Here is a 23656-nt window from a genome sequence, read left to right as displayed (position 1 = left end):
TAATCATCAAAATTAAACGAAATAAACATTTGAAATATATGAGTTTGTATGTAATGTATGAATATAATATACAAGTTTCACTTTTTAAATGGAATTACTGAAATCAATCTACTTTTTCATGATATTCTAATTTTATGACCAGCACCTGTACATGATCAAATGAAAAGAGGGTGGTCTTTGGAGCTTCTTTTGCCAGTGAAGCCATTTGAGACTGAAGTATGCGAAGGGTCGCTCTTGATTCCGGGTGATGCCAAATAAGGTGGTACATCCGATGCCTCGTGGAGTTGGCTGAGAAGTGGAGAAAACAGGCACCAAGATGCGTTTTATTTTTTTCCTGAGGAGGACGAGCTTCGGCTTGTTTACACGAGCCAACACATATTCCCACAGCTGTGGAAACCATACTCTGCTTGGCCTGAAGAAACAGTGGAAAAAAACAAGTAGCAGCATCTTACGGAGCGACCTGTTGCTTGTTTGGAACTGCTTGTTTCTGCAGCTAAACCACAGATAATCAAAGTGTTTGGAAAAAGCTTTACTGAAAATCAGACGATTTCCCCCCGAGAGTCACATCCAAACAGCTTCCTCATCCGTCACAAGCTCCCACGATGCATCAATCAATTACCGAAACCGCTGTCAGCTGAACAAATACTGGAGAAACGGCAGCACGCTGTTTGGTTATTAAGGCTTAATCCACACTTAGCATAATAAGGAGAGCTGCAGAGTGCGTGGAGTAATTACGTTCAGTGATGAAGTCAGGTGCAAAAAGAGGGTTTCCGTTTAATCAGCTGAGAGACAGGAGAGACATTAAGTCCCATTTGTGAGACACATTGCTGCGCATTACTGCAAAAGGTCAACAGGAGGCAAAAACGGAGGAAGAAACCGACTGCTTTCGAACATTTCAAGCTGCAGAGAAGCTACCAGGACCATTACAGCTGCACTTCACCCGCTCCCGATGACGAGGAGGAGGAGTCACGTGGTTCGCCAAACACTTGAGTCTGTTAGTCGTTTTGTAACGACTCAGAATGAAACAAAAACACAGGCAACAGATCCCATAACTACTGCGTTTCTTCAGGAAATGTAGGGTTTGTTAAAGGGTACAGTATATGAAGGGTACAGTGTATGGAAGCTGTGAGGGGTAAAAAATGTTTATTAATATATCAAAACTTAGAGAGAATTCAGATCTTTCAAAGTAGAACAGTAAATATCTTACCTGCTGTGGATAGCTCTTTGAGTGACGTCAGTTTGGAGGCAAAGAGTTTAATTCTGACTGGACTGATGAGCTAACGGCTAGTCTGAGCCCCGACCGAAGTGGATTACTTGGTCACTGCAGCAGAAATATTATGATAACCCTGCTGGACATGCTACAGCTAACTGCTGCTGCTAGCTTGCAAATAAACCTTTAATGCAAATAGAGGCATAACACAAAACGTAAAGGTTTATAAAACAGCATGAATGGCTCTGCAGTAGTTTTAGGCCGTTTTTAAAGACGGTACCAGACTCCATTTGGACGAGCTGTTAGCTCAGGATGGGGCTGAATCAATCAAAAGAGCCATCTACAACAGGTAAGATATTGTTCGTAATTAAATAACCACAGAACCCCTTTTCAAAAGATTTCAGATGCTGCCTTTAAAGTCACTTTAAAGATTTATTCCTCCCCCTTTTTAATCAACTTTTTTTCACTTCATGGTTATTTTTTATGCTTCTTTGTTTAAATTTTGGAAGAGCAGGGATTAAAGCCTTATTCAAGCTTCATTTAGGAGAAACCATGAGCCCAACAACCTGTTCAGCTATGATTGGACATCTTAGATTGTGGGCGGGGCTTAGTGGCTAACGTTATGTTTGACTTCGCATCACTAGAGCTCTGCTTTCAGTAATGAATGCAAAACGGTGCAACAGGTGATCATATTCACTCACTGTGGGGGAAGCTGATGCGGGGTGTCACGTCCTCCTCCGAGTCGCTCACTGATTGGAGGCTACCAGCCAATAGCAGCACAGCAGCCACAAGGCGCTGGACGGCTGCGGCTAACGCGCACATGGCTGCCTGATTCCTACACACAGTTTGTTTTAAGATTCCTTTGGATTCATGAAGCTCCTCTCGACTCCACAGAGCTTTATTTTTCCACTCTCATCTTCTTGCAGGCTGAAGGAGGCGAGGGGGGCGGGGGGGTGATCGTGTCCTTGACTGGATTCTTGTATTCCCAGAGGTCTTCACACACAGTTAGCAAACTCTTAGCACACAGACAGAACGAAGAAGAATCCTTTCTGGCTCAAGGGCTGCTTGTTTTTATGTACTTATAGCACTTCTCCACCGGTCAACGTTAAGCTCCGACCTCCAACCATCATTTCAGATCTGTGGAGAGAAGAGAGAGGGAGAGGGTGTTTACGTCTGATCCAAGGAAAAGAACTTTGTTCTAATGTGGAACAAATACTGCAACTACAAAAGCAAAGAATGGGATCAATCTGTTGGACTGATGTTCCAAATAACAGAGGAATAGATTGACACAGCAACACAGATGTCTCAAAAATAACCAACTTCATTTCTTTTCTTTGAATTTCCAATACTCAACTGTGACACGCCGCAGAGCATTTATTGTTTTTACAGGATACATTTTTGCAAAATGCTTCCAAAGAGAAGCTCAACAGAAAACTCTGGCTACAAGCTGGCACTGACAGTTTCGGTGAGAGCCTAATTATCTGTTTAATTAAGCTGTAATCAGCAAGCAATGAGAGATTCCTGAGAAAACAACGCGGACGTTTAGCTCTAATTTTGTTTCCAATTAGGGTAATAAACAAAAGAACAGCGACTCCGAGCATGACTCTGTAAAACGTCACAAAAAAAAAAAAAAAAAAAGCACGCAAAGAACAGATCTGCTTCTGATTTTAGCTGCACATCAAGTCAGCTTGATTCATTCCAGATTTTTGTACGTCGAGTATTTACACGTCTTTGGAAGGAGCTTGGAAGAAGTTCCAGCTCGTGTCTTTTTAAGTAGGCTTTACAAAAAGATCAGTGTTCACTCTCCGAGTCCAAAACTTGGTTTCCACAAACACCTGAGGAAACGTTTTAATTGATTCAAAGTTCCCTCTAATTACTGCAGGCAGTAAACGTCTTTTTAAAGTACATTACAGAAGTTTATGAGATGTGCTCCTAATCTCAGATCATAAAAAGTCCTTCACATCACCGGTCACGGCTTCTTCGTGCTTTTAAAAGCTCGGCTGAAAATACACTCCAGCTTTTCCTACTTTCTTTATGATGGAAGACAGCAGAGACTTCCGGTCTTCTGTCAGTGTTGGACTTTGTAGATGATGAGTGTCCCACAGCTGGCTGCACATACAAGCACTGACTCGATCAGCAGAGCGTCTGACATACTTTGATTAACGGGTGGATGGACGGACGTTTGATCAAACTATGAACCTTTTGATTCTGGTTAAAGACTAATTGGTTGGTTCATGTCTATTAAAGACAATATTAGCAATATATTCAAATAATTGTCAGAAACCTGCATCACATACCGACATACTTTTCCATTCAGGTTCAAAATATGTTTTTCTTTCTTTGTTTCTTTCTTTTTTTTTTAAATAGGCTGCTGTCACTGTCTTTATTCTCCTGATCAATCAGTGTATAGATAAGCCAATCTCTAATGTTGCGTAACCAATATTTATCGACCCGATTCTATCTGGTCCGACATCATAATCCGACTTGGCTAAAACCATTTCTCTGGCAAAAACTATAAAAACACAATGTTTGACCCAAACTGTGTCAGCTGAGATACTCGACAAAGTTCTCAAGCTTAAACAAGAAAACTGCCTCTCGTGAATTCACGACCAAATGAAACACTGCAGGACGTGTTGATCTTAGCTGAGCCGACTCAACAAAACCCGTTTCTGTGAAAACAAACAGCTCACTACTTCCCAATTCCCGACACTCAACATCATCTTTGCACAGACAAGTGTGAGGCGATGAGCCGCCCCTGGATGTCTGGTGAAAAACATATGATCAACCTGAATATATGTTAACACAACGAAGTGTAAACACAGATTTACAGCTTTTATTCCGTCTTAAGGCAGAGAATCTGACTTTGATACATCTACCGCAGCCTCCATTCCTCTTCTTGACCCTCAAACAGTGAACCCCTGAGTTAATATCCACCATTTACTGAAGCTACCTGAGTCTCTGCAGACTGAAATATTCACCCATGATCCTCTGACATCCCCTCCTCCCCTGGTGGTCTCTCTCATGCCTGCTGGGACAACAAGCATGGCAGGCAGCCGTAGGTGTCAGGGTTCCCAAGGAGCGTTCCAATTCTAATTCAACTCCTGAGGTCTTTTCAATTTGAATGAAAAGAGCAGGATGCTGTTGGGAGGGTCTCCTAAGAGTTGGATAAACGCAGAAGCTATTCTGCTACTTCTGTAACTCCATAATGAATAAAGTAGTAACTCCACATTTATGGACTGGCCTTCAGTCGAGCAAAGATGTCCACCAGTAGACAGGTGACGCAGCAGATGGGTATTCAATAGATTATCTAGTCAAATTAAAACACATGAGGATTTCAACAGTTCATCTAACAGTGACCAGGATCACACCAGGACTGACTGAAACTCTGAGGAATATTTTTTCTGGGTCAGTAAGGACAGACGAGATGTAAACTCAACTCAAAACTGAAAGGTGCAGAGTCTCAGTTTTGAGTTGGGAGAGCTCCTCAGATGAGAAGCAAACCATCTTTAAGAATCCATAAAAAAGGCCTAGATGTCTTCAATTTTAGACATGTTAAGTGATACATTCTGGTTTAATATAATAATCCTCTTTAATAGTGAATCACACATACAGCTACTCAGATTAATCACCTCATGTTTAAACCCCTCCTAAGAGCAACCGTGCATAACTTTAAAGAGAATAAAAATGATCTCATCTTACAAATGATTGACAAAAGCGGATAACTTTATTAAAAGCAACAATCATAGAATTTACAGGATTAGTTTTATTTGATCTGAACTCTTACAGTACAAGAGACCAACTGTGCTCCGTGCAACAGGACCCATCTGTTGTTTTAGGCGAGGGGCTGCAGCTCCTTGTATCTGTGAAGGATGAATCTGGTGCCATATTGCTTAAAGCTACAGATTCATTAACCTTCCAAACCTCCCTGGAGGCTCCCCATTAATACCTGCATCTGTTCAGAGGGACACAGGATGTGACGGACACATTGGACGGTACACTCAGCTGGGTCACGGCGAGTTCACCGCATCGGGAACGGCGTAAATGCTCGCCATTTGGCCAACTCCACATCAAAAGACAAGGGTTTTGTGCTCCCAATAGCTCATTCTTGCTAAGTGGCTTGTCTCTCGTCTTGTCTTTGGCACAGATCGTGGCCCTTATGGAGATAATCAGCGGCCAGGCAGGTCCCCGTGGTTCCTGTACCATCACAGAGTTCGACATGAGGCCAGATTAGACCGTCACCCAATCCTTTAATCATATCTTGAGTACATCTAAGTGAAGGGAGAATTACAGAAGCAAATCAGCTGCGCAAATCAAACCAGTTTTTCAGATTGAAGAATGACTTTGGAGAGGCTGGATCAAAAGCATATCACTGATCCTCCCACAAAAAGAAACCCCCTGAAAAGACTTAATTTGTTCCATTGAGCCAAATAAATGCTCCGGCCTGCAGTACTGTGAAATTTAGCTTTTTTAGTGTCTAACCCTTAAAACAACATGGCTTCTCGGGTTCAGATGGCTATTCAGTAAGATTTATGGAGCCATTATGCTGGGTAGAAAAGACCTCAGTGGGCGACTGACAGGCAGAGACTCCTTGCTGTGTCTGTCATTATAACTCACACTTATAGCAGGCTGCTTAGCCGAGTGGGCTGTGCATGATTGGCTCAGAAATCAAGCAAGAGAAGATGGGGGAAGGTACAATACCTCCCCCAAATCCATGGCAGGCCATTCAGGTGACTATTGCACACTTGTTTTCTTATTGGAAAAGCATCATCTTTAACAACAAAACTAAAAAAGAAAAAGTACTCATTCAGGTTCATAACCTTGATGATCTTCCTGCAAACTGACTTTCAAATTAAAACTATTAGTTTTAACCTCCAAAGGATCCACGACAACACATCAAAGCCAGCATGATGAGGAAAATTTTAGCAATCACTCTTTGTAGACTATTCTATGGTAGACTAACCCTTGGTTGGGTTAATCAGGAATAATAACAACAACAACAACAACTCCTACATGTGCTTCTGTGGCACAGTAGTGTTTAGGACTATAAAAACTCAGGTTCAGCTCTAAACATTCAGAGAACAAACTAAAGAGTGAACTCGAAGCTTTGCCAAATGTGTTCACAGATACAGATTGTGGTCCACAACATATTTGTTCTAGATCCGTTACTAAACTGTGGCCATGTGGGTCGCAGGCAATGAAAGACAAATAAAGTCCCTCACCGATAGCAGTGGCACAAAAAGACTGAACTAACAGCACATGAAGAGATAAGCCAGAGCAGCACAGCGCTGCAGCAGGGAGTTACGGCTGCTCATAAAGAGTCATGGACGCACATATGGACGAATGTGCAGACGGCGTGATACTTCTTCTTGTGTCCTCCTAGCGAACAGTAAGTCATAACTTAGAAAAGCAGGGATTCAGCAAATGCACACTACAAATCAAGTCAGCCTACGAGTCCAGCTGGGTACAGATGTTTGCAGAGTTGGACACCACAGACCCTTCTGCACTCACCAACGTGCATGCATTTAAAAGGCAAGTCAGAGCAGAACACCTTCCTGTACTAAATCAGGGGGCTGCTGGAGGAGCAGCGCTGCAGCGGTGCAGAGGAACGCCGCGTTATAACCTTCACCGGGGTCCACCTGGGAATGGAGCGGCAAGGAACGGAGAGGAGGGATTCAGCTGAGCCGACGGCACCCAGAACCAAGAAAGTAGACCACTAAATAAATCACGTCTGGTTTAAAAATAAAAAACACAAAGCACCCGATACAGCAGCTGAGACTTCAGCGATTGTTTCTTAAGATGGCAGAGCTCATAGTAAATTCATCATCAGAGCGGCTCTGGGTTTACACCAAACCTCGGCATGAATCAGCATGTCTGGAGGGGGGGTGGGGAAGGTGGAGCACAGTGATGGAGATGTTGGATAAGGACGAGTAGATGACTCTGATAACGTCACTGCTCGCCTCTCCGGTCGACGCCTGCATGTAGATGCTGCTCACCATCCACGGTGACCTCTAATGCAGCTGTTTCATGTGGGGCACCTGTATATAACGTGACCCAAATTCTTCCTGAAGCTAGTAGCTCACCGAGCTGCGACTGCTGGCGGCAAACTGCAGACGACATCCACAAGGGAGTTTCGGAAAGGTTTTCGAAACATTTGCAAGGGTTGGAGTTGCAGCGCCTCCATTTTGTGTTGCAGGAGTTTTAAACATCCTCAAAAAAATATATAAGTGCAACACATTTTCTCTTAAAATAGTCAGTCGTCGCAGGCACCTGATATCGGTCTCTAACAGTTCTCAGTTTAGTTTTCGTGCGTCAAAAAGTGCGAAAAATGTGAAACTAATCCGGTTAGAGAAAACAATAAAAATCAGCTTTTATGGCCCAATTGCATATTCTTGACTAATTTTAGTGGAGAGTTTCTTTGACATTCATGCAGCTCTCTTGCGACATACGTAAACCTGAGCATCCGACGTGATTCCAAGCAAAGATTTGTGTATTTTCTTGCAGTTTTGTGTCTCTGACTTGTCGGCAGAAGTTGCAGCCCAGTGAGATGCCAGCTTAAAGGATGAGAGGTGTTACATCGTCACCGAGCTGGTCTCTGGTTTCCATTTCAAACTGTGAAGGATCCAAACAACTTACTAATGGGTTCGTGTATTTTTAAAAGCAGGAAGTCCACACTAAGATACGCTCTAAATGTTGAGTGCAAGTGGTGCTTTCTTTGTGGAAACGTAGCAGGATTTCCCCTCACCGAAGCCTTCAGCAGCTTCTAATGGGGACACCTTTTTCATAACAAGCAGAACAATGCAAGTCCACAAAATTAGGATATTACAAGTGTTTGGTTTCTGAAAAGCAAATCCTATAAAAGCAGGAAATCGAATGCTTATTTAGGGTAAATACTCTGAAACAACAAAAAGATACAGGATCAACGGGGCATCAAACGGAGCATAAAAAGAAGGTTTTCTGCTCTCAGTTGCTCCAGCTTTATTACACCATGGAGCAAAAACAAAACACAAACATCATAAATCCATAGAGAAAAATGTTCTTTCCAGTTTCATTTCTACCCTGCAGGTAACATTTTCTCTTGGCCCAGAAACCAACAGAGGCCTCTGCGTTAGCACGCAGCAAATAAGAGCTGAACTTGGGATGAAATGAAAACCCTTAAGCACGTGCCAACTTTCATGTCGATAACAAAGAACAGCTGCAACGTGAAGGTTCAGGATCCTGACGCCTGAGGGCAAAACTCTCTCTGAAAAAAAAAGACAAACGGCACAAAAGGCAGAACTGACTATTAATCAGGGGCCACTGATTCAACATATCCCCCTTCGTTTCAAATATGCCTCATCTCCTAATGATGGAAAGGGAATATTAATAGGTTACAGTTGATGCTGGATATCTCAGAACTTGTTGAACAAATTTCAAACACTGAAGTTCAAAGCATTTTTTTTTTTAAACAGGAATGATACCATCTCTAGTGTATTTGACATTATTTCCTGAACAAAACAGGACGTGTCATCCAATATTAATACAGGAGACACGGAGAACTGAGATTCATTTAAACACTCAATTATTCATACGTGTGATCCCAAATCAGTTTCATGAGGAAGATAACTTTCCTCCGCACGTGCCATTAATTATTCAGACGGTTATCTGTGTCCTGATGACTGGCTGTAATGCATCCCGCTGTGGCGTGTCCCCGGTGCATCCAAATCCACAATAATGATGCGTTTGAAATCATTTCAAGACAGACAGGCCCTAATAAGAAGAAAAAGCACATCACAGTTTTGTGCACGTTGCAATTTTGAAGGAAGATTCTGATTTCACACAAAATGCTGTTTCCATTTTCTGGAATATCTGAAAATATGGCTGTATGCTCATAATGGAACATTAAAAAAAAAAAAAAAAATGAAATGACACTTTACCAGCTCCAGGTTACAGAGCCTGGAGCTGGAAAAGTGTCTGAGAGAAACAAAACATCCTTTGATTGACGGCTGGTTCCTTTAGATTGCTTCTGATTGTTGGACCAGAATATCTGTACAAATAAAATGCATCTAAAGAAAGGGTAAATACAGTATAAATATATTATTTAACCAGAGAATAGCTTTAAACTCTATTCTTTTGTCATGCCTCAAGGCAAACAAAGTGCATATAGTCAAGTCAAGTTAGTCAAGCTAAAAATCAGATGATTAGTCAGCTGCAGAGCAATCAGTGCATCTGTACCTGTCGCCAATATAAAGATTTCTAACCTTCAGATTCTAACCCAGTTTCTTGCTACGAGATCGTTCAACTTGTTGCCACGAGGCAGAGGTCAGTTTCGATCACAAGTCAGGTTTAGTTACCGGATAGGAAGAAAATTGGAAAAAAAAAAAAAAAAAAAAATTCAGAAATATCTGCAATGACGTGCCAATAATGGAAAATCCTCTAAATCTGCTTCTTCAAGAACAGGAAACTGGAGTTTGTTCTTCTCTTGCCTCAGCACACAGTGAAAATGTGTGTTAGGCACGTCTTTAAACACCTAAACACACAGCCGTGAACACAAACGGCAAGCTCTGGGTGTTTATACGCCTCTAAGAGCGAAGCAGCAACGCATTCGATGGTTTCTGTCCAGGATGTGTTCGTTGTCTGTAGATTTATTATGAACCTGTTCTACTGGGGCCAAAACAAACTATTTTAGTGCAATGATAGTTTACAGATTAATGCATCCATTGGTTAATTCTTAACTATAGTACATGCAGGTTTTTCTAAGTTCCTGTCATGTCTATATCCCTGACTCATAGGTACTCCGTGAGATGCAGTAACGAGCTGAAAGATTTTTTTGATCCCTTTCTGACTTCTTTAAGAATAGCGAGGGGACTTGTCTTCTTTTGACCTTCATTTCCGCCCTCTACATCCAAACTTCACTGAAGTGAGGAGCAGGGAGCACGTTGTGACACTACTTTCAGTGAAATCTAAGCTCCGAGGAATATTCAAACTGCCTTTTTACATTAGCGTGCATACAGCTCAGCCCTGCCACGCAGGAAATAGCAATTATCATTTCAAACGAGTGAGTGAAACAGAGCTGGCAAAGCAGATAAGTGCTTAAAGGAGAGCTCGGGTCACCTTTTTCCTTCTGATACAGACTCGCCCTTGCCTCAAATTATTCGAGCCTGACGGGGAACTGTGGGAGACCGCTTCTAAAAAAAAAAAAAAAAAGAAAAGAAAAAACCTCTTAAAGCATCAATAATGAGCTGTGCGTTGGTCTAAACACAGTGTGATGGGGGAAATAATTTTCCACCGGACACAGCGCCCGTTATAGAAACTATTGAGCCGTTTGCAGACGTGGCAGCAGCTAAATAAAAACAACTTTGCTGCTCTGAAAAATAATTTCCCATTAGACTACAAAGTCACCCGAAAACAGGTTCCACAAATCCCCTTTTTTTGTTTAGGATTTGCGTTTGCATTTAAAAAGCTCTCCACGTTTACAACCCGCTGACATATTTAGGCTAATGAAGTGCACTGACCAATCAGGAAATCCTCCTGATTAGAGCTCAGCATTTTGCTGCTTTGGGTGGGAACATCCTCAAAAAAAACAACAACAAAAAAAAAAAAAAAAAAAAAAAAAAAAGGACGTGGAGTAAAAATCCTCCCATCTCTTGGCTCTTTCACCACAAACACCAGTGACTTGGATGCCTTCTGGCCACCTCGGTGAGATTTCTGAATGGATGGAAACGGTGGGGGGGGGGTGGCACACACCCCTGATACACCTTTGCGCCACGACGCGAGGTAGTAACAGAGCCGAGATAGTCGGCATGTGAAAAGGTAAGCTGGCTTTATGATTATGACTGATTATGACACACAGCAACTTTATATTTAGTTTTAAAATGTGGTTAACCACAAAGGGAATCATTAAACAACGTTGTCACAGTTTTAATGCAATGCGCTCCACGTCAACGCAGCTGAGTTCTGCTCCACGCCACTTTTGGTTCCGCGGTGCTCGCTTCATTTCTGAAAGCTCACATCTGCGCGGGACGTGGTCGGCTTCAAGGCAGAAATTAATGACTGTCAAAAGATTATTTATAAACTCTGTCATATATAAAAATAGAGAACAACATGAGCTATGAATGGCAGCCAATCTGAACATCTCACTCAATATACTGCGTTGGTAATGAGGGTGGACAAATTCTGTGGCGTGACACGGGACAGCTGAGGATTTATAATCAAGTAATAAACACAATGGAGGCCTTTGTAAGGCCCCGAAGCAGGCTGAGTTAGCATCACAGTTCATCTGCTAATTACAACTTCAAATCCAAATTGCTGGCTGTCTGTAGTCAGCCATTCATCTCATGACTTACACACCAAGGAAAGGAGGGGAGCAGGATTAGGACCTGAAGTTAAACCAACATGAGAACTCATTTCTTTACCCGATTTGACAAGCGGGGCAATCGGATTTAAAAGTGTATCAGATGACTGTATTCCGCTTGTGGCCACGCCGTTTCACCTCATCAGGCGCTGGCTGCAGTCGCGCCAGCGTCCAGGTACAAGTTTCCATGATTGGAGCCACAAGCCTGCAGACCACAAGTCTGTTCACATAACCAGCTGCAGGTGGAAACCCGACACAGTTTGTCTGACTCGGCTGACAGTTTTGACACATTCGAGGCAGTTGGGTGTTTATTCTCTGTCAACGTGCCAGCTTCAAAAAAGGAGCAGCTGAAATGCTCCTGCTCTGCGTTCTGACAGGTATGGACTCAGACGGCGCCTCTGAGAGCAGCCAGTGACAATAAGAGAAGAAACGAGCCAACAGTGGGGTTCCTCCTGGTTGACTTGGGACAGAAGAGAATACATTTATTTACTGATACTAGCAACAGCAAAAAGAGCGACTCTTTGATTTCTAAAGACAAAAAAATCAAACTACTTTTAGTTAGGAGGCAGTAGACTGGGTGTAAAAACAACAAAAAGGAAATATATTAGAGTAGGTATATTTTTTGTAGGGTGCATCTTTTCTCAGAAGAAGAAGTGAGTTTAAAATGTTTCTGTGGAAGGGGTTTGTTTCCACGTCTACATTTCAACATTTGTACCTAAATGTTAAAACATAAGTTTACATTTAAGCTGAATGAGGACATTTATCATATTTTTGTCACAAAACAGACAATATTTGTGTTAAATTAGTGTAACGAGTCATAAAATGACACTAATTCCAGGTATATCAGGTATATTATTCAAGACAACTTCCTTTAGTGTCTGTCATGGCTATGCAGAGAAAAAAGTTGCCTCCTTTTCTGTTTCCACAGTTATCTCTGTGCAGGTTTACAGGCTTTAATCGAACTGAGACAACAGCTGATCAGACCAGCGATGGAGTTTTTGTAAGAAAAGTCTAAAAGATTGCATCCGTCACCTTCTGATTACTGTGACGGAGGGACACTACAGTCTTTTTAAGCATGCGGAAGATAAACCAAACCAAACCCAGTAAAACAACTACATCTACATGGAAAATGTTGCAAAAGAAGAGCAACATTTATTGCTCGTCCAAAAACAGTTTGTCTAGTTCTTCAGCCAAAAAGAGAGCGAGAGAAAAAACAAAACAATAAACTATTCTTTCTTTCACGCAGTTTTTATAATGAAGTTTTTCTTTGCTTAAAACAAAAGATGGACTTTAACTTTATTATATAAAAAAAAAATAAAAATAACAGCCAAGCTGCAAAAAAACCCCAACCCACTGAAGGGTTAACAGTGTTTTAAAGGAAAGTTTATCCTTCAATAAAAACTCCTGCTTTTTCAGTGCAGCACACGTTCTTTCAAACTTTTCAAGCAGCTAATAAATTCCCTGTCCTGCCATGGTGCAGCAATATGAATTCCTTGTTTTTATAGCTAAATATTTCCATGAAAAACGCTTCACCTCAATCTGGTTTCGGAGCAAATTAAAGCAGAACATCTGCGTCTGCGTCGCTCACCAGATGAAACGTAAGATCTGATTATCAACACTTTCTCAAGACTAAAAAAACCCCAACATTCCTCTCTCGTAGCAGGTCTGTTTTCATTACAAAAGTCACGGTTTATCTTTTCCCCTCTACATTTCTTTCAAAACAAGTGAAAGAAAAAAAATGGGGGGGAAGATTTCTCTCTCTGGATAAGAGCTTGTTACATAATCTGTTTCCATCCAAAGACAGCCACTTCAGATAAGCTCCCCTAGCGAAACGCTGCACGGGGCACTCCTGGCGACCTTGAATCCAGGCAGACGGATGCAATCGCTCTCGTCATCACCCGAGAGCCTCCTTCGGTTCGCCAAAGTCAGCTTCCCAACCACCACGGGTCTGTCAGCACTCGCAGAGAGCGCTTTGCGAAGCGGTGCCAGAGGAGGAAGCAGCAGGGAAGAGTAGAAAAAAAAAAAAACTAAAAAAAATCTGAGCTCCTACTGGAACATCACCTGCATTCAGAGTCCTGCTTTTGGGCCAACATCTGAGCCCCCTGCAGGGCCTGGCCGGCTTCTCGACAGGATCCGGAGGGTTTTGCTGAATATGAATGGCTTCGCAACCGGATGCAAGAGCACGGCAAGCAGGGGGTGGAAGGGGGGCTGCAGCCAAGGACCGTTAAAACCTGTCGCCTACGTGAGAAGACCGAGTGTGACTTTTCACAAATACTCCTGCAGATTCCTCAGCCTGACGAGCCTTCGCTGCCAAATATTTTAGCTGCAGCGAAACCTCAGAGGGCCACAAATCCTAAAAAAGGAGGGTGGGTTCTTTACACACGGCTCAGCCCTGCAAGGGATGGACCACAATCCTGGTTTTGGACTCCTCTGTTGGGCTGATGAAAAAAGGCAGCAGGCCTGGTGTCACGCCCGTGCTGCATCTCTGGGCGTGACCCCGGCGTGACCCGGCCTCAGGCGGCGAAATGACCGGCTTCCCCACGGCCCAGCACGGCACGAGAGGCTGCACGGGGCCACGAAAACACGTCTGCTGCAGAGGAGCTCTCCAGCTGCGACGGCAAATCTCTAATCTTTCAGGGGAGTTGGAAGCAGCCATCTTTCCCCACAACCCTCCACACATGCTGACCATTCCTCTGAAGTTGTTACAGCGGGTGGAGCGCTGGGTGGAGACTGGGCGTTTGTTTTGAGGGCTTCTATGTGTGGGAGGGGGGAGTATGCATAATTGCAAGGAGGAGGATGGTGTGATGCATCCGTTACAATGCTTGTTTTACACACGCTTCCAGAGAAAAGGAGTTTGTTTACAGTAAGAACACATCCATTAGAGATTAGCACCAGCAGACTTTACAGGAAATCCTTGTTGAGCACAATATAAGGAGAAAAAGGTGATGCTTCAATCCAGGGTCACGCTGGAGATAAATGGGACTAATGTCAGACTCAGCACACAACAGAAGGCAGTCATTTAGGAAGAGTACATGGACAGACAGAAGAGGCTGCCTTTGCCATGAAGCTTAAAGCTGTCTAGTTTCTTTGGGCTATCAGTGGTGTCCAACCCTGGTCCTGGAGGGGCCACTAGTCTGCATGTTTTAGTCGTTTCCCTGCTCTTCAGCAGGTCTTCAAGTTCTGCAGAAGCCCGTTAATCACTCAGTTATTCAAATCAGGTGTGTCGAAGCAGGGAAACGACTAAAACATGCAGGATAGTGGCCCCTCCAGGACCAGGGTTGGACACCACTGGGCTAGAAGCAAACAGCAGCTGTTTAACCACATGATGGGAGAGGAGACAGGAGGATTCCTCCTCACCTGCATGCACAGCACAGCACAGCAGGACTGAAGGTCTGAGCAAAAAACAAACAAAAAAAAAGGCTGAGGTGGATTAGTTTCAGCCGAGGAGCACACACCATGAAAGCAGCCAAATAAAAACCACATGTGAGGGATGTGTGAGGTGAGGGAAAACACGAACCACCTCGGAACTACCAGAAAAAACAAACAAACAAACAAACATACATACATACATACATACATACATTTCCGCTAAAATGTAGAGTTTTGTCAAACGTCACTGAGAAGGTGAGTTACAGAGAGAAGGACGCAGGATAAAACTCTTACCAAACGAGCTGCAGGAGAGGGAGGGGAGGAAGAAAAAACAACAACCTCTCCTTCCGAGGGGGAGAACCGACAAAAACTGAGGAGGAAAAGCGGTTTTAAGTCCACGGGGCGCGTTCAGGCTCCAGCGTTAACAAATCCACGAGCCGGAGTAACGCAGCGCGTGAGGACCAAGCTCCTGCACTCCAAACTGAGGGCTGGGTTCAGAGCTCCAAACTTAAGCTCCGCCCCCCTCCGCCTCTCTGCACCAATCACAGCAAGACCCGATTAGAGAGAGGGGGAGAGAGAGAGAGGGCTTTAACAGAGGGGACACATAAAACTAAACAAAACACACATGTTGGGAGCTGGAGCCACGTCTTAGGCTGCTGGTTCATTCGGTCAACTTCCAGGACGTGGTCACTTCTAGAAGTTCACCTCAAAGGTGGTGCTTTTTGTGCAAATTGAAATTCAGAGGAACTCTGATTCACCTCTACTATTGGCAGAACCTCAAGAAAGGTTAAAGGGACACTGCTCAGCTAACAAGAAGACAGTCGTTCCTGTCGTCACTCACTGGTGTTGGGGGAGCTTGTTGGAGGCACAACGTTGTGGCGAATTTTCCCCGTGGAATCGCAGCGAACGACATACCTGCTTGGAGTCTCAGCAAAAATCTGGGGCCGATAAAAACACAGCTCTGAAACTAAACTAAGACGGGTTCGAGAAGAGTTTAAGATGGATTCCAGACTCTGACACTACTTCGAGAGCAGAATTAGGGGTGCATTCACACCAGCACTGTTTAGTCCGCTTTTATCGAACTCTAGTTCATTTTGCCTAGAAAGTCCGGTTTGTTTTTCAGGTTTAGGTTTCTTTTAAAAGCTGAACCAAGCACTGGGTCTGCAAATTAGACATGTCTCAGAGGCCTACAAACAAACCAGTGGTTTCCTTATTTATAACGCTCGTTATTTCTTGTTTGAAACTTAGCTAAATCTCTAAAATAGCCTGTTTATTATAGTTGGAACTGTCGTCTGTATCTGTTTCTGCTCCTTAATTTGATGCTTTTTATCATCAGTGGTAACACTCCACTGCACTAACTATAATATTGTTTCTACATCGAGTGTATTTTGTTGCATAAAGCACAAAAATTAGGCCGAAACACATTGTTTGTTTTATGTTGCTGATGGAAAGTTTTCTTGCCCTGAGCGTCGACGATCCTCCTTATTCTCGGGGTGTCCATCAAACGGTGAGTGACGGATGAGGATTCGGCACAAAGAGAATTACAGGGGATTATGAACGACGGCGGAGACCCGAACGCAACCAGACTCAGCCGTCGGTGTAATCTCTTTCTGAGGCTCCAGTCGTTAAGGACTCAACTCAACAATAAGCAGCGTGGCCTTTCTGCTCTGCTTGGAACAGGAAATCAAAATGATCGTCGCCACCTCATCCTGACGAGGAGGGACGCAGATCAGAACTCAAGCGTGACGCCAAACACTGCTCCAACCTGCAGGGCAGCAGATAACGTCAGAATTCGGGTCCGGCGTTCTGCTTTCGGTGACGTGCAGCAGAGTGGGAGTTTGTCACGTAGCTTAAATGTTGCCACGACGAAATGTGATGTCGACGACTAAACCAGCCGCAGAACGCCGGGGGTTGTGGGAGGCCGCGTCCTGACGGCTCAGCTTGATGGAGGCCTGATGGTTTGCTCTGGAAACGTTGTCACTTCCTGACGGGTTATGTGTGGCGGCGAAGGGACGAGGGCGTGAAGACGTCTGCCCTCACAGCCTCCACCCAAACACTGCAGGGAAAACAAAACTGTGACAAGTGAGGGTCGAAGTCATACAGGCCTCATCCCTGCCTGCTGCTGCGAGAAGCTGGGGGGGACTATGTGTTCGCCTGTGTGTATGTTTGTCTGTCTGTTAGCAAAGTATCTCATGAACCACTGGACGGAGTCTAATGAAACTTTAAGAAAGTAATCATTCGATGTGCATCTACAAATGATAAGCTTTTGGATCCAACACGATTCAAGATGGCCACCACAGCTAATCAACCGTAGCAAACACATAAATGGTTATAACTCAGTTAGTTTTACAGATACTGAGCAACAGTTTGGTGAGGTAGCTAACAGGTTTTCCTTTGGCCTCGATTACGTGAGCTTCTTTGACAGGCCGGCACTAAAACCAAGGTTCTCATCTTTATCTGCTCAGACTAAAGCAATCCTTGGAATTCAAACACAGATTACCTCTGAGCAGATTAAAATCATCCTGTGACAAAGACGGGCTCGAAACACCGGGGCGGCTCAGCAGGACACCTCGAAGGATGGACGGATCCAGTCTTCTGTCTGCACTGATCTACTGACAGAGGCTGGACCAACATTCATCGGAGAACATTCGCCTCGTTTGACCAGAGCCAAGACGTCTCAGCGGCCGAACGCGTCTCCCTCAACCCGACGCTGCTCTCGAACCCAATCGCCCCATCATGGCGTGTGAACTGTAACTCAGGGAGCGTTTAGCACCGATTCATATTAAGGTCAGGACCACCCGTGGAGCTTTTATTGGGGTTAAGCATCTGACAAACAACATCAGATTTGGAAATCTGCCTGACTGAATAATAGACCTAAAGGAGCATGGTGCACCAATTTCTCAACATTTTGTGTTTGAGAAATAAAAAGAAGCTTGTTTTGTTTTTATCATGGAAGTCATTTTGAGTTAATCATGTGATGGTCCACCATCTTAAATTTATCGAGGTTAGTTCCTGAACAAGCGTAGGAAATATGGATATTAATCCCCTAGGATTAACAATCATTACTGACTGATAAAAGGTAATGTTGGTAGCTTTCTGACATTTAAAACAAATTGTATATTTCCTTAATTTTCAGCTATTAAAAACAGCTAAGATGAATTATATTAGCTTTTGCGGAACCTTATATAAATATTTAAAGTCTGACAGTAAAAGTTTGTTTTATAGCTTTTCAAGAAACTTGTCAATCAAGAACAAAAATCTCTTTTTCTTTGTCAAAATCTGGTTTGTTATCCCCAAATCTAAACAGATGACTCATTCACCTTAACTTTAATTTATTTTTTACTAAATGCTGTTTTTAGTAGGTTTCCTGGAGTTTTGAAATGAAAATGATCAAAAACAAACTTAATGCGTTTAAATTTGAAAACTATAAGTTTCATAAAAAAAAGTTTATTCAGCAGTTTATGCTTTTTTATATTTAATTTTGTTTTTGTCTTTTCCTGCAGAAATGCAGTATCTACTTTTGTTTCTTTGTTTGCCCACTGCTATAGAAAGCTAATAGGTTTTGTTATAAAAAAGAGTATTTGTAGCACCAAAAAATACATATATAACTTTGATACAGATAGTAATTCCAGTTTCTGACCCTTCATTTACTAATATTTTTAAAGTTTCTCCTTGTCATTTTAAATATTTTATCAATTCCTCCAAAACAATCTGTGTTATACAAACTTTCACTTATCATAGATTTTTATATTTAAAGTAAAGTTTACTTTGCTTAAGAATCCAGTTATTTCGAAGTGAGCAAGCTAACATTTTGACTCAAAGCCTCCATAAAACGTAAGAAATGAGAATAATTATTTCAGTTTTTCCTGAGGGAAACATGCTCCCTTCAAACTTCAATCCAGCCCGTTTATTATTAGCTGCGATGTTTTAGCCAAAGTGTTAACTGTCTGGTTTTTGTACAACCCCTGCAGTCTGAAAATTCACACTTCAAACCCTCTGATATCCAGCTGTGCTACATGCAGCACCACTGTGGCAGGGAGGGTAAACATCCCTGTTTCTGCATATGGCTGCTCACGTCCGCCTAAAAGGCTAGAAAAGCGGATTCCCTTGGTTTTATTTACCACCTCCATGCTCTCCCAGCTGCCTCCCAGCCACCTTTCTGTCCGCCACATGTCAGAGAAGGCCTGAGGTTATGGTGACAGGGACGATAATTTAAAAAATAAAGAGGAAAAGGAAGTAAATCATGAATCATGTCGGGTGTTTTAATTGGCTCCAGCTTCATGCTCAGTGTTATCTCAGAGTGGTCTGATGAACTACAGGTCACAACTTGTCCGAGATGAAGACCTTATGATTGAAAACACAGAGAAAGCATCTCTGATTTAGATGGATTTTGAGTTGCAACCAAACTGTTGTTTTTGAAATGTGGAAGACAAAACAAACTTACAAGAAGGAAAACTTAAGATAAGAGACGAATCAAAGAAATCTCTCTGCGGAGGCCAGTAGTCAACAAAGCTCAAGGACAAAAAATCAGACCAACGAACAAGAAAAAGCGGAGAACTTTCCCGTCACCAGCTGAACCTTTTAAAAGCCTCTGCTTGTCCCTAAACGAATAAGGAGGCAACATCAGCTGTGGGGCCGTTCCTGGTGGAGGGGCCGGCATGTGGCAATAATATGACTTCTATGAGATGTTATGAGATTAATGCAGCTAAATGAGGTTTGGTTTCCCCTGGGAGCTGGGAGGAAGTGATGTCAGAGGCAGGCAGCGTCCTTTAAATGGAGAAATCGGTGTGCTCGTCTTTGTCTGTCTCTGTCCTCGTGGAGTTAATGACGGGAGGCTGAGGGCGCTGCAGCAGGAGGTCGTAGGTGAAGCTCCTGCACAGCTGCACAATGAGGAGGAGGAGGAGGAGGAGGAGGGAGGTGGCTCCAGGCACCGAGAAAAGATAAATGAGTACTTTTTAAAATTCAGATAACTCAAATGATTGTAGCAGTGATGGTTGTAGAGCAAACATTTACAAATTTAAAAACCAGAAAGTCACTTTCCAGTTAATCCTAAAAACAACAACAATAAAAGGATTTTTAACGTCCGTCCCGAACCCAACCAGCTCAAAAAGCTTTTTAATTCAATAATTCGGCAGTTCTAAACAAAGCAACAGATTTAGATAATTTCTTTTAGATACATTTTGTATGTAGTTTCTTAACTCTTTTGATTTTAAGTTACATGGGGAAAAAATGTATCTAACACCTCAAGTGCCATAACTTTTTTAAATCAATAAATACCTTTTTAGATAGCTGTGAGAATGTGATAAAGTGTGGAAAGCTGTACTACCCCAAACGAATGTGACAAAATCAGAACTTAATTTCCCCTAATTAGTTTACTCAGTCATTCATTCCTCTTTTAATCCTTCATTTTTGACATGTTGTTGTCATCCACAAAGGGGTGCTGTAGCACCCTCAGCACCCTGAGTTCAAATGGCCTTCCCTTTCTTTACTGATCCATTTTTGGACCATGATCAGTTCTCCTTTTTTGTTTTATTATCTCTTCATATCTAATGTTAAGTGAAATAAGTTCATAACACCTGCAGTCATTTTAAATTTTAACATCGCAGCACAAACATCGTTTGAATAAATTAGAAATAAATTAGGTCTTGATGCTGAGCCTTGTGGAACACCAGGAAAGTCACATGTTTTTAGAAAGAATTAAACAGATAGCATCCCTAGAAAGAAGGTCTCAGCTACTACCACACCAGTTTTGCATTGGCTCTGGTGGCCATCTTGAATCGGTTTGAGTCCAGAAGTTAATCAGCTGTGGATCCGCGTTCAATCTTTGCTTTCTGAGAGTTTCATTGAAATTTGTCCCAATCTTTAGCTGACGTGATTCGAGGAATGCAGGCGGACAAGGTCGATTTTCCACGACAACAACACTTTGTTTTTTCTGTCAGCCTCGTGTTCAGAAGTTTATTTGTGAGCCCCGCTTCTCTCCTCCTACAGAAGGAGGCACTCAGACCCCCACCTTTGAGGTGCAAACAAGCCAATCTGAGCACACCTAGATGTTGGAGTTTTCTTATTTAACTAGTCTTTTAGAAATTAATAATTTCTCTTCTGGACAGTCTCATTGTTACTATAGAGCACAGGTTTTCACTTAGAGAAATACTAGAAAAACTGTCACAGGATAGTTTTTTCCCCCCAACATCGTTGCATATTTTATTGTTAGAGATCCTTGAGCCAAAGCTCAGGTCTGATGGAAACAAGCGCCAGAATGTTCTGATATTAGGGGAGAAAAACCGGCTGATGTGGAAGAAGGCCGACAGATCTGAAGTGAGAGGTCCTTCTTCTGCGCTGTGATCAGAATCAGAATTAGTCACACAGAAGCCGGCATGAATAAATTTGTCTTTTTAATTTGCGGCTCTGTGAAGATTTTACTTTGAGTCAGTTCATGTTCATTCTCACTGCGGCCAATTGGTTTGACGCCACTGCAGCTGGACGGGGCAGAATTAAACCAACTTCACTTACAGCGTGAAATTATTACCGGCACAGTTCTGCAACATCAGCGCCTCTCACACTGAACTCAAAAGTCACAATTTGTGTCAAAAAGGGGTCAGCTAACAAACCTATCACTTACCAGATGTATATCTTTAAAAGCCTGGCATTTCTTAAAGGAATATATATCAGCAGAGTTTCAAACTAAAATCATCTTATGCTGAGAAATGACGGTGTTGTAACTGTGTGGGTCAAATCTTGAAAATAATCTCAAGTGACATTGCAATATTGCATGCTATCTGTTAGCACTCAGAGTATGCTTTGGGGAAAACTCTCAGCTACTACCACGTCAAAATTTAGCTCCGTATCTTTAAAATTGACTGAGCTGTAGCCATTTTTGTGTTCGCTAAGGTTACTTGACTGTGGCGGCCATCTTGAATTTGTTCAACTTCAACAGTTAATGATCTGTAGAAGTGCCTCTAATGATAACTCTCTGAATGTTTCATTAAAATCCCTCCTCTGGTTCATCAGATATTTTGCTAACAGACAGAAAAATGAGCACACACACACAATAACACAGACAAAAACATTATCACCTTTCACGGTGGCAGCCGATAATGACCGAGACACTTTTTCGGGGAAGATAATTAACCTTTTGACTCTAAGTGCAGCGTCATGGCTGAAATATTAGCTTCTAGTTTTACTTTTAAAGATCTTCGGAGCTGTGGGGAGACAAAGTGTCTGTAAAGAGGTTCAAACAGGAAGGAATCAATACACCATCTCAGTGTGACCACTCACTAACCTTTTAAGCCCCCAAAATAATGCTCCAACAAGCATCAGGACCTGAAGTCACATTTCAGTTCCTGCTTCCATGTTGGTTTATCCGTTAGTTTTTTAATTTCTTTTTTTCTGAACCACCCTCGTAATTACTTCCCATTTCTGTCCACAGAGACAGCGTCAGAGCTAAATGGCCTCGGGGAGGAGTCTTTTCATGTGCTAATTATTGATTAGGAAAAATCCACTAACATGTTTGAGCAGACTGTTCAGAGAGGGTCTGGCTTTAAATCAGAACCTCTCCAAACATTTCAGAGGCTGCTCGGACGGTTAAAGCTGAAATCCTGGTAAATACTGGAGCTCACCGAAAAGAACAGAAACACCCAATTTGTTTGTCGGGTAAAATCGAAGATGGCATGCGGAATATTTATCTCCCGCGGCCAAAAAGGCAAAAGCCGATGATAATGCTCTTCCCCCGTGTCTGTGTCTGTCTATTGGCAAAATATCCCATGAGCCACTGGACGGATTTTATATGAAACTGTCAGGAAATAATCACTGGACATGCATCTACAACTGATTTACCTTAGGAGCCAGCCCAATTCAAGATGGCCGCCACAGCCAGCTGACCTTAGGAACACAAAAATGGCTATAACTCATAGAATTTTACTGATACTGAGCTAAAACTTGGTGTGGCAGTAGCACACGTACTCTGAGCGCTACACATTGCACAACATATCTGCTTAAAACTTTGGCAATAACCGGTGGAGTCAACCCTGTCTGTCTGTTAGTAAAATATCTCATGAACAAGTGAACAGAAACCTTCAGAGGGTGGTCATCGGATGGTCATCTAGAACTGATTAACTTTTGGAATGACCAGATTTAAGATGGCCGCCACAGCTAATCTACCTTAGCTAACACCTTAGCTAGTTCAGTTAACTGTACAGATGTCTGGGCTAAAACCTGGTGTGGTAGTAGCTGAGAGTCATCGCCAAAACATGCTCTGAGCGCTAACGGATCGCTGGAGGTTTTGCAACATCACATGAAAATTGTGCATAAAGGTAATGTTTCAGTTTTCCAGATAACTGAGTCGACTCCAACTAAATTGTTTTTCAACATAAAATAAAATCTACGTTAAAACTCTGCATTCCTTCAAGGAAGGCTTGGCCTTTAATGGTAGCTTGTTTGTAGCCAACATACAGGTGCTGGTCATAAAATTAGAATATCATGAAAAAGTAGATTGATTTCAGTAATTCCATTTAAAAAGTGAAACTTGTATATTATATTCATACATTACATACAAACTCATATATTTCAAATGACAACAAATGAAAATCTCAAATTTATCATATCAGAAAATTAGAATATTACTGAAGACCAATAAAAACAAAGGATTTATAGAAATGTTGGCCAACTGAAAAGTATGAACATGAAAAGTATGAGCATGTACAGCACTCAGTATTTAGTTGGGCCTCCTTTGGCCTGTATTACTGCAGCAA

The 23656-nt window shown here is 42.5% G+C and overlaps 1 protein-coding gene across 2 annotated transcripts in view; it reads right to left on the bottom strand.

Annotated features, from left to right (window-relative positions):
- sema4bb (sema domain, immunoglobulin domain (Ig), transmembrane domain (TM) and short cytoplasmic domain, (semaphorin) 4Bb) overlaps positions 1-23656 on the bottom strand; it is a 56373-nt gene that overhangs the window by 30191 nt on the left and 2526 nt on the right. Inside the window, exons 1-2 of one of the 2 annotated variants that reach the window (XM_017418786.3) lie at positions 15204-15400; positions 1912-2347 (exon numbers count right to left, since the gene is read on the bottom strand). In XM_017418786.3, coding sequence (XP_017274275.1) covers positions 1912-2032 — 121 coding nt within the window. In that variant the 5' untranslated portion in view covers positions 2033-2347; positions 15204-15400. Of the gene's footprint in view, positions 1-1911; positions 2348-15203; positions 15401-23656 lie in introns of those variants that run through there. The other variant, XM_037979773.1, reaches the window with a different exon arrangement.

This window comes from Kryptolebias marmoratus, linkage group LG15 (assembly GCF_001649575.2).
Source record: "Kryptolebias marmoratus isolate JLee-2015 linkage group LG15, ASM164957v2, whole genome shotgun sequence".
Taxonomy (NCBI): Eukaryota; Metazoa; Chordata; class Actinopteri; order Cyprinodontiformes; family Rivulidae; genus Kryptolebias; species Kryptolebias marmoratus.
Note: the sequence above shows the minus strand (reverse complement) of the source record. Positions and strands in the feature narration are given on the sequence as shown.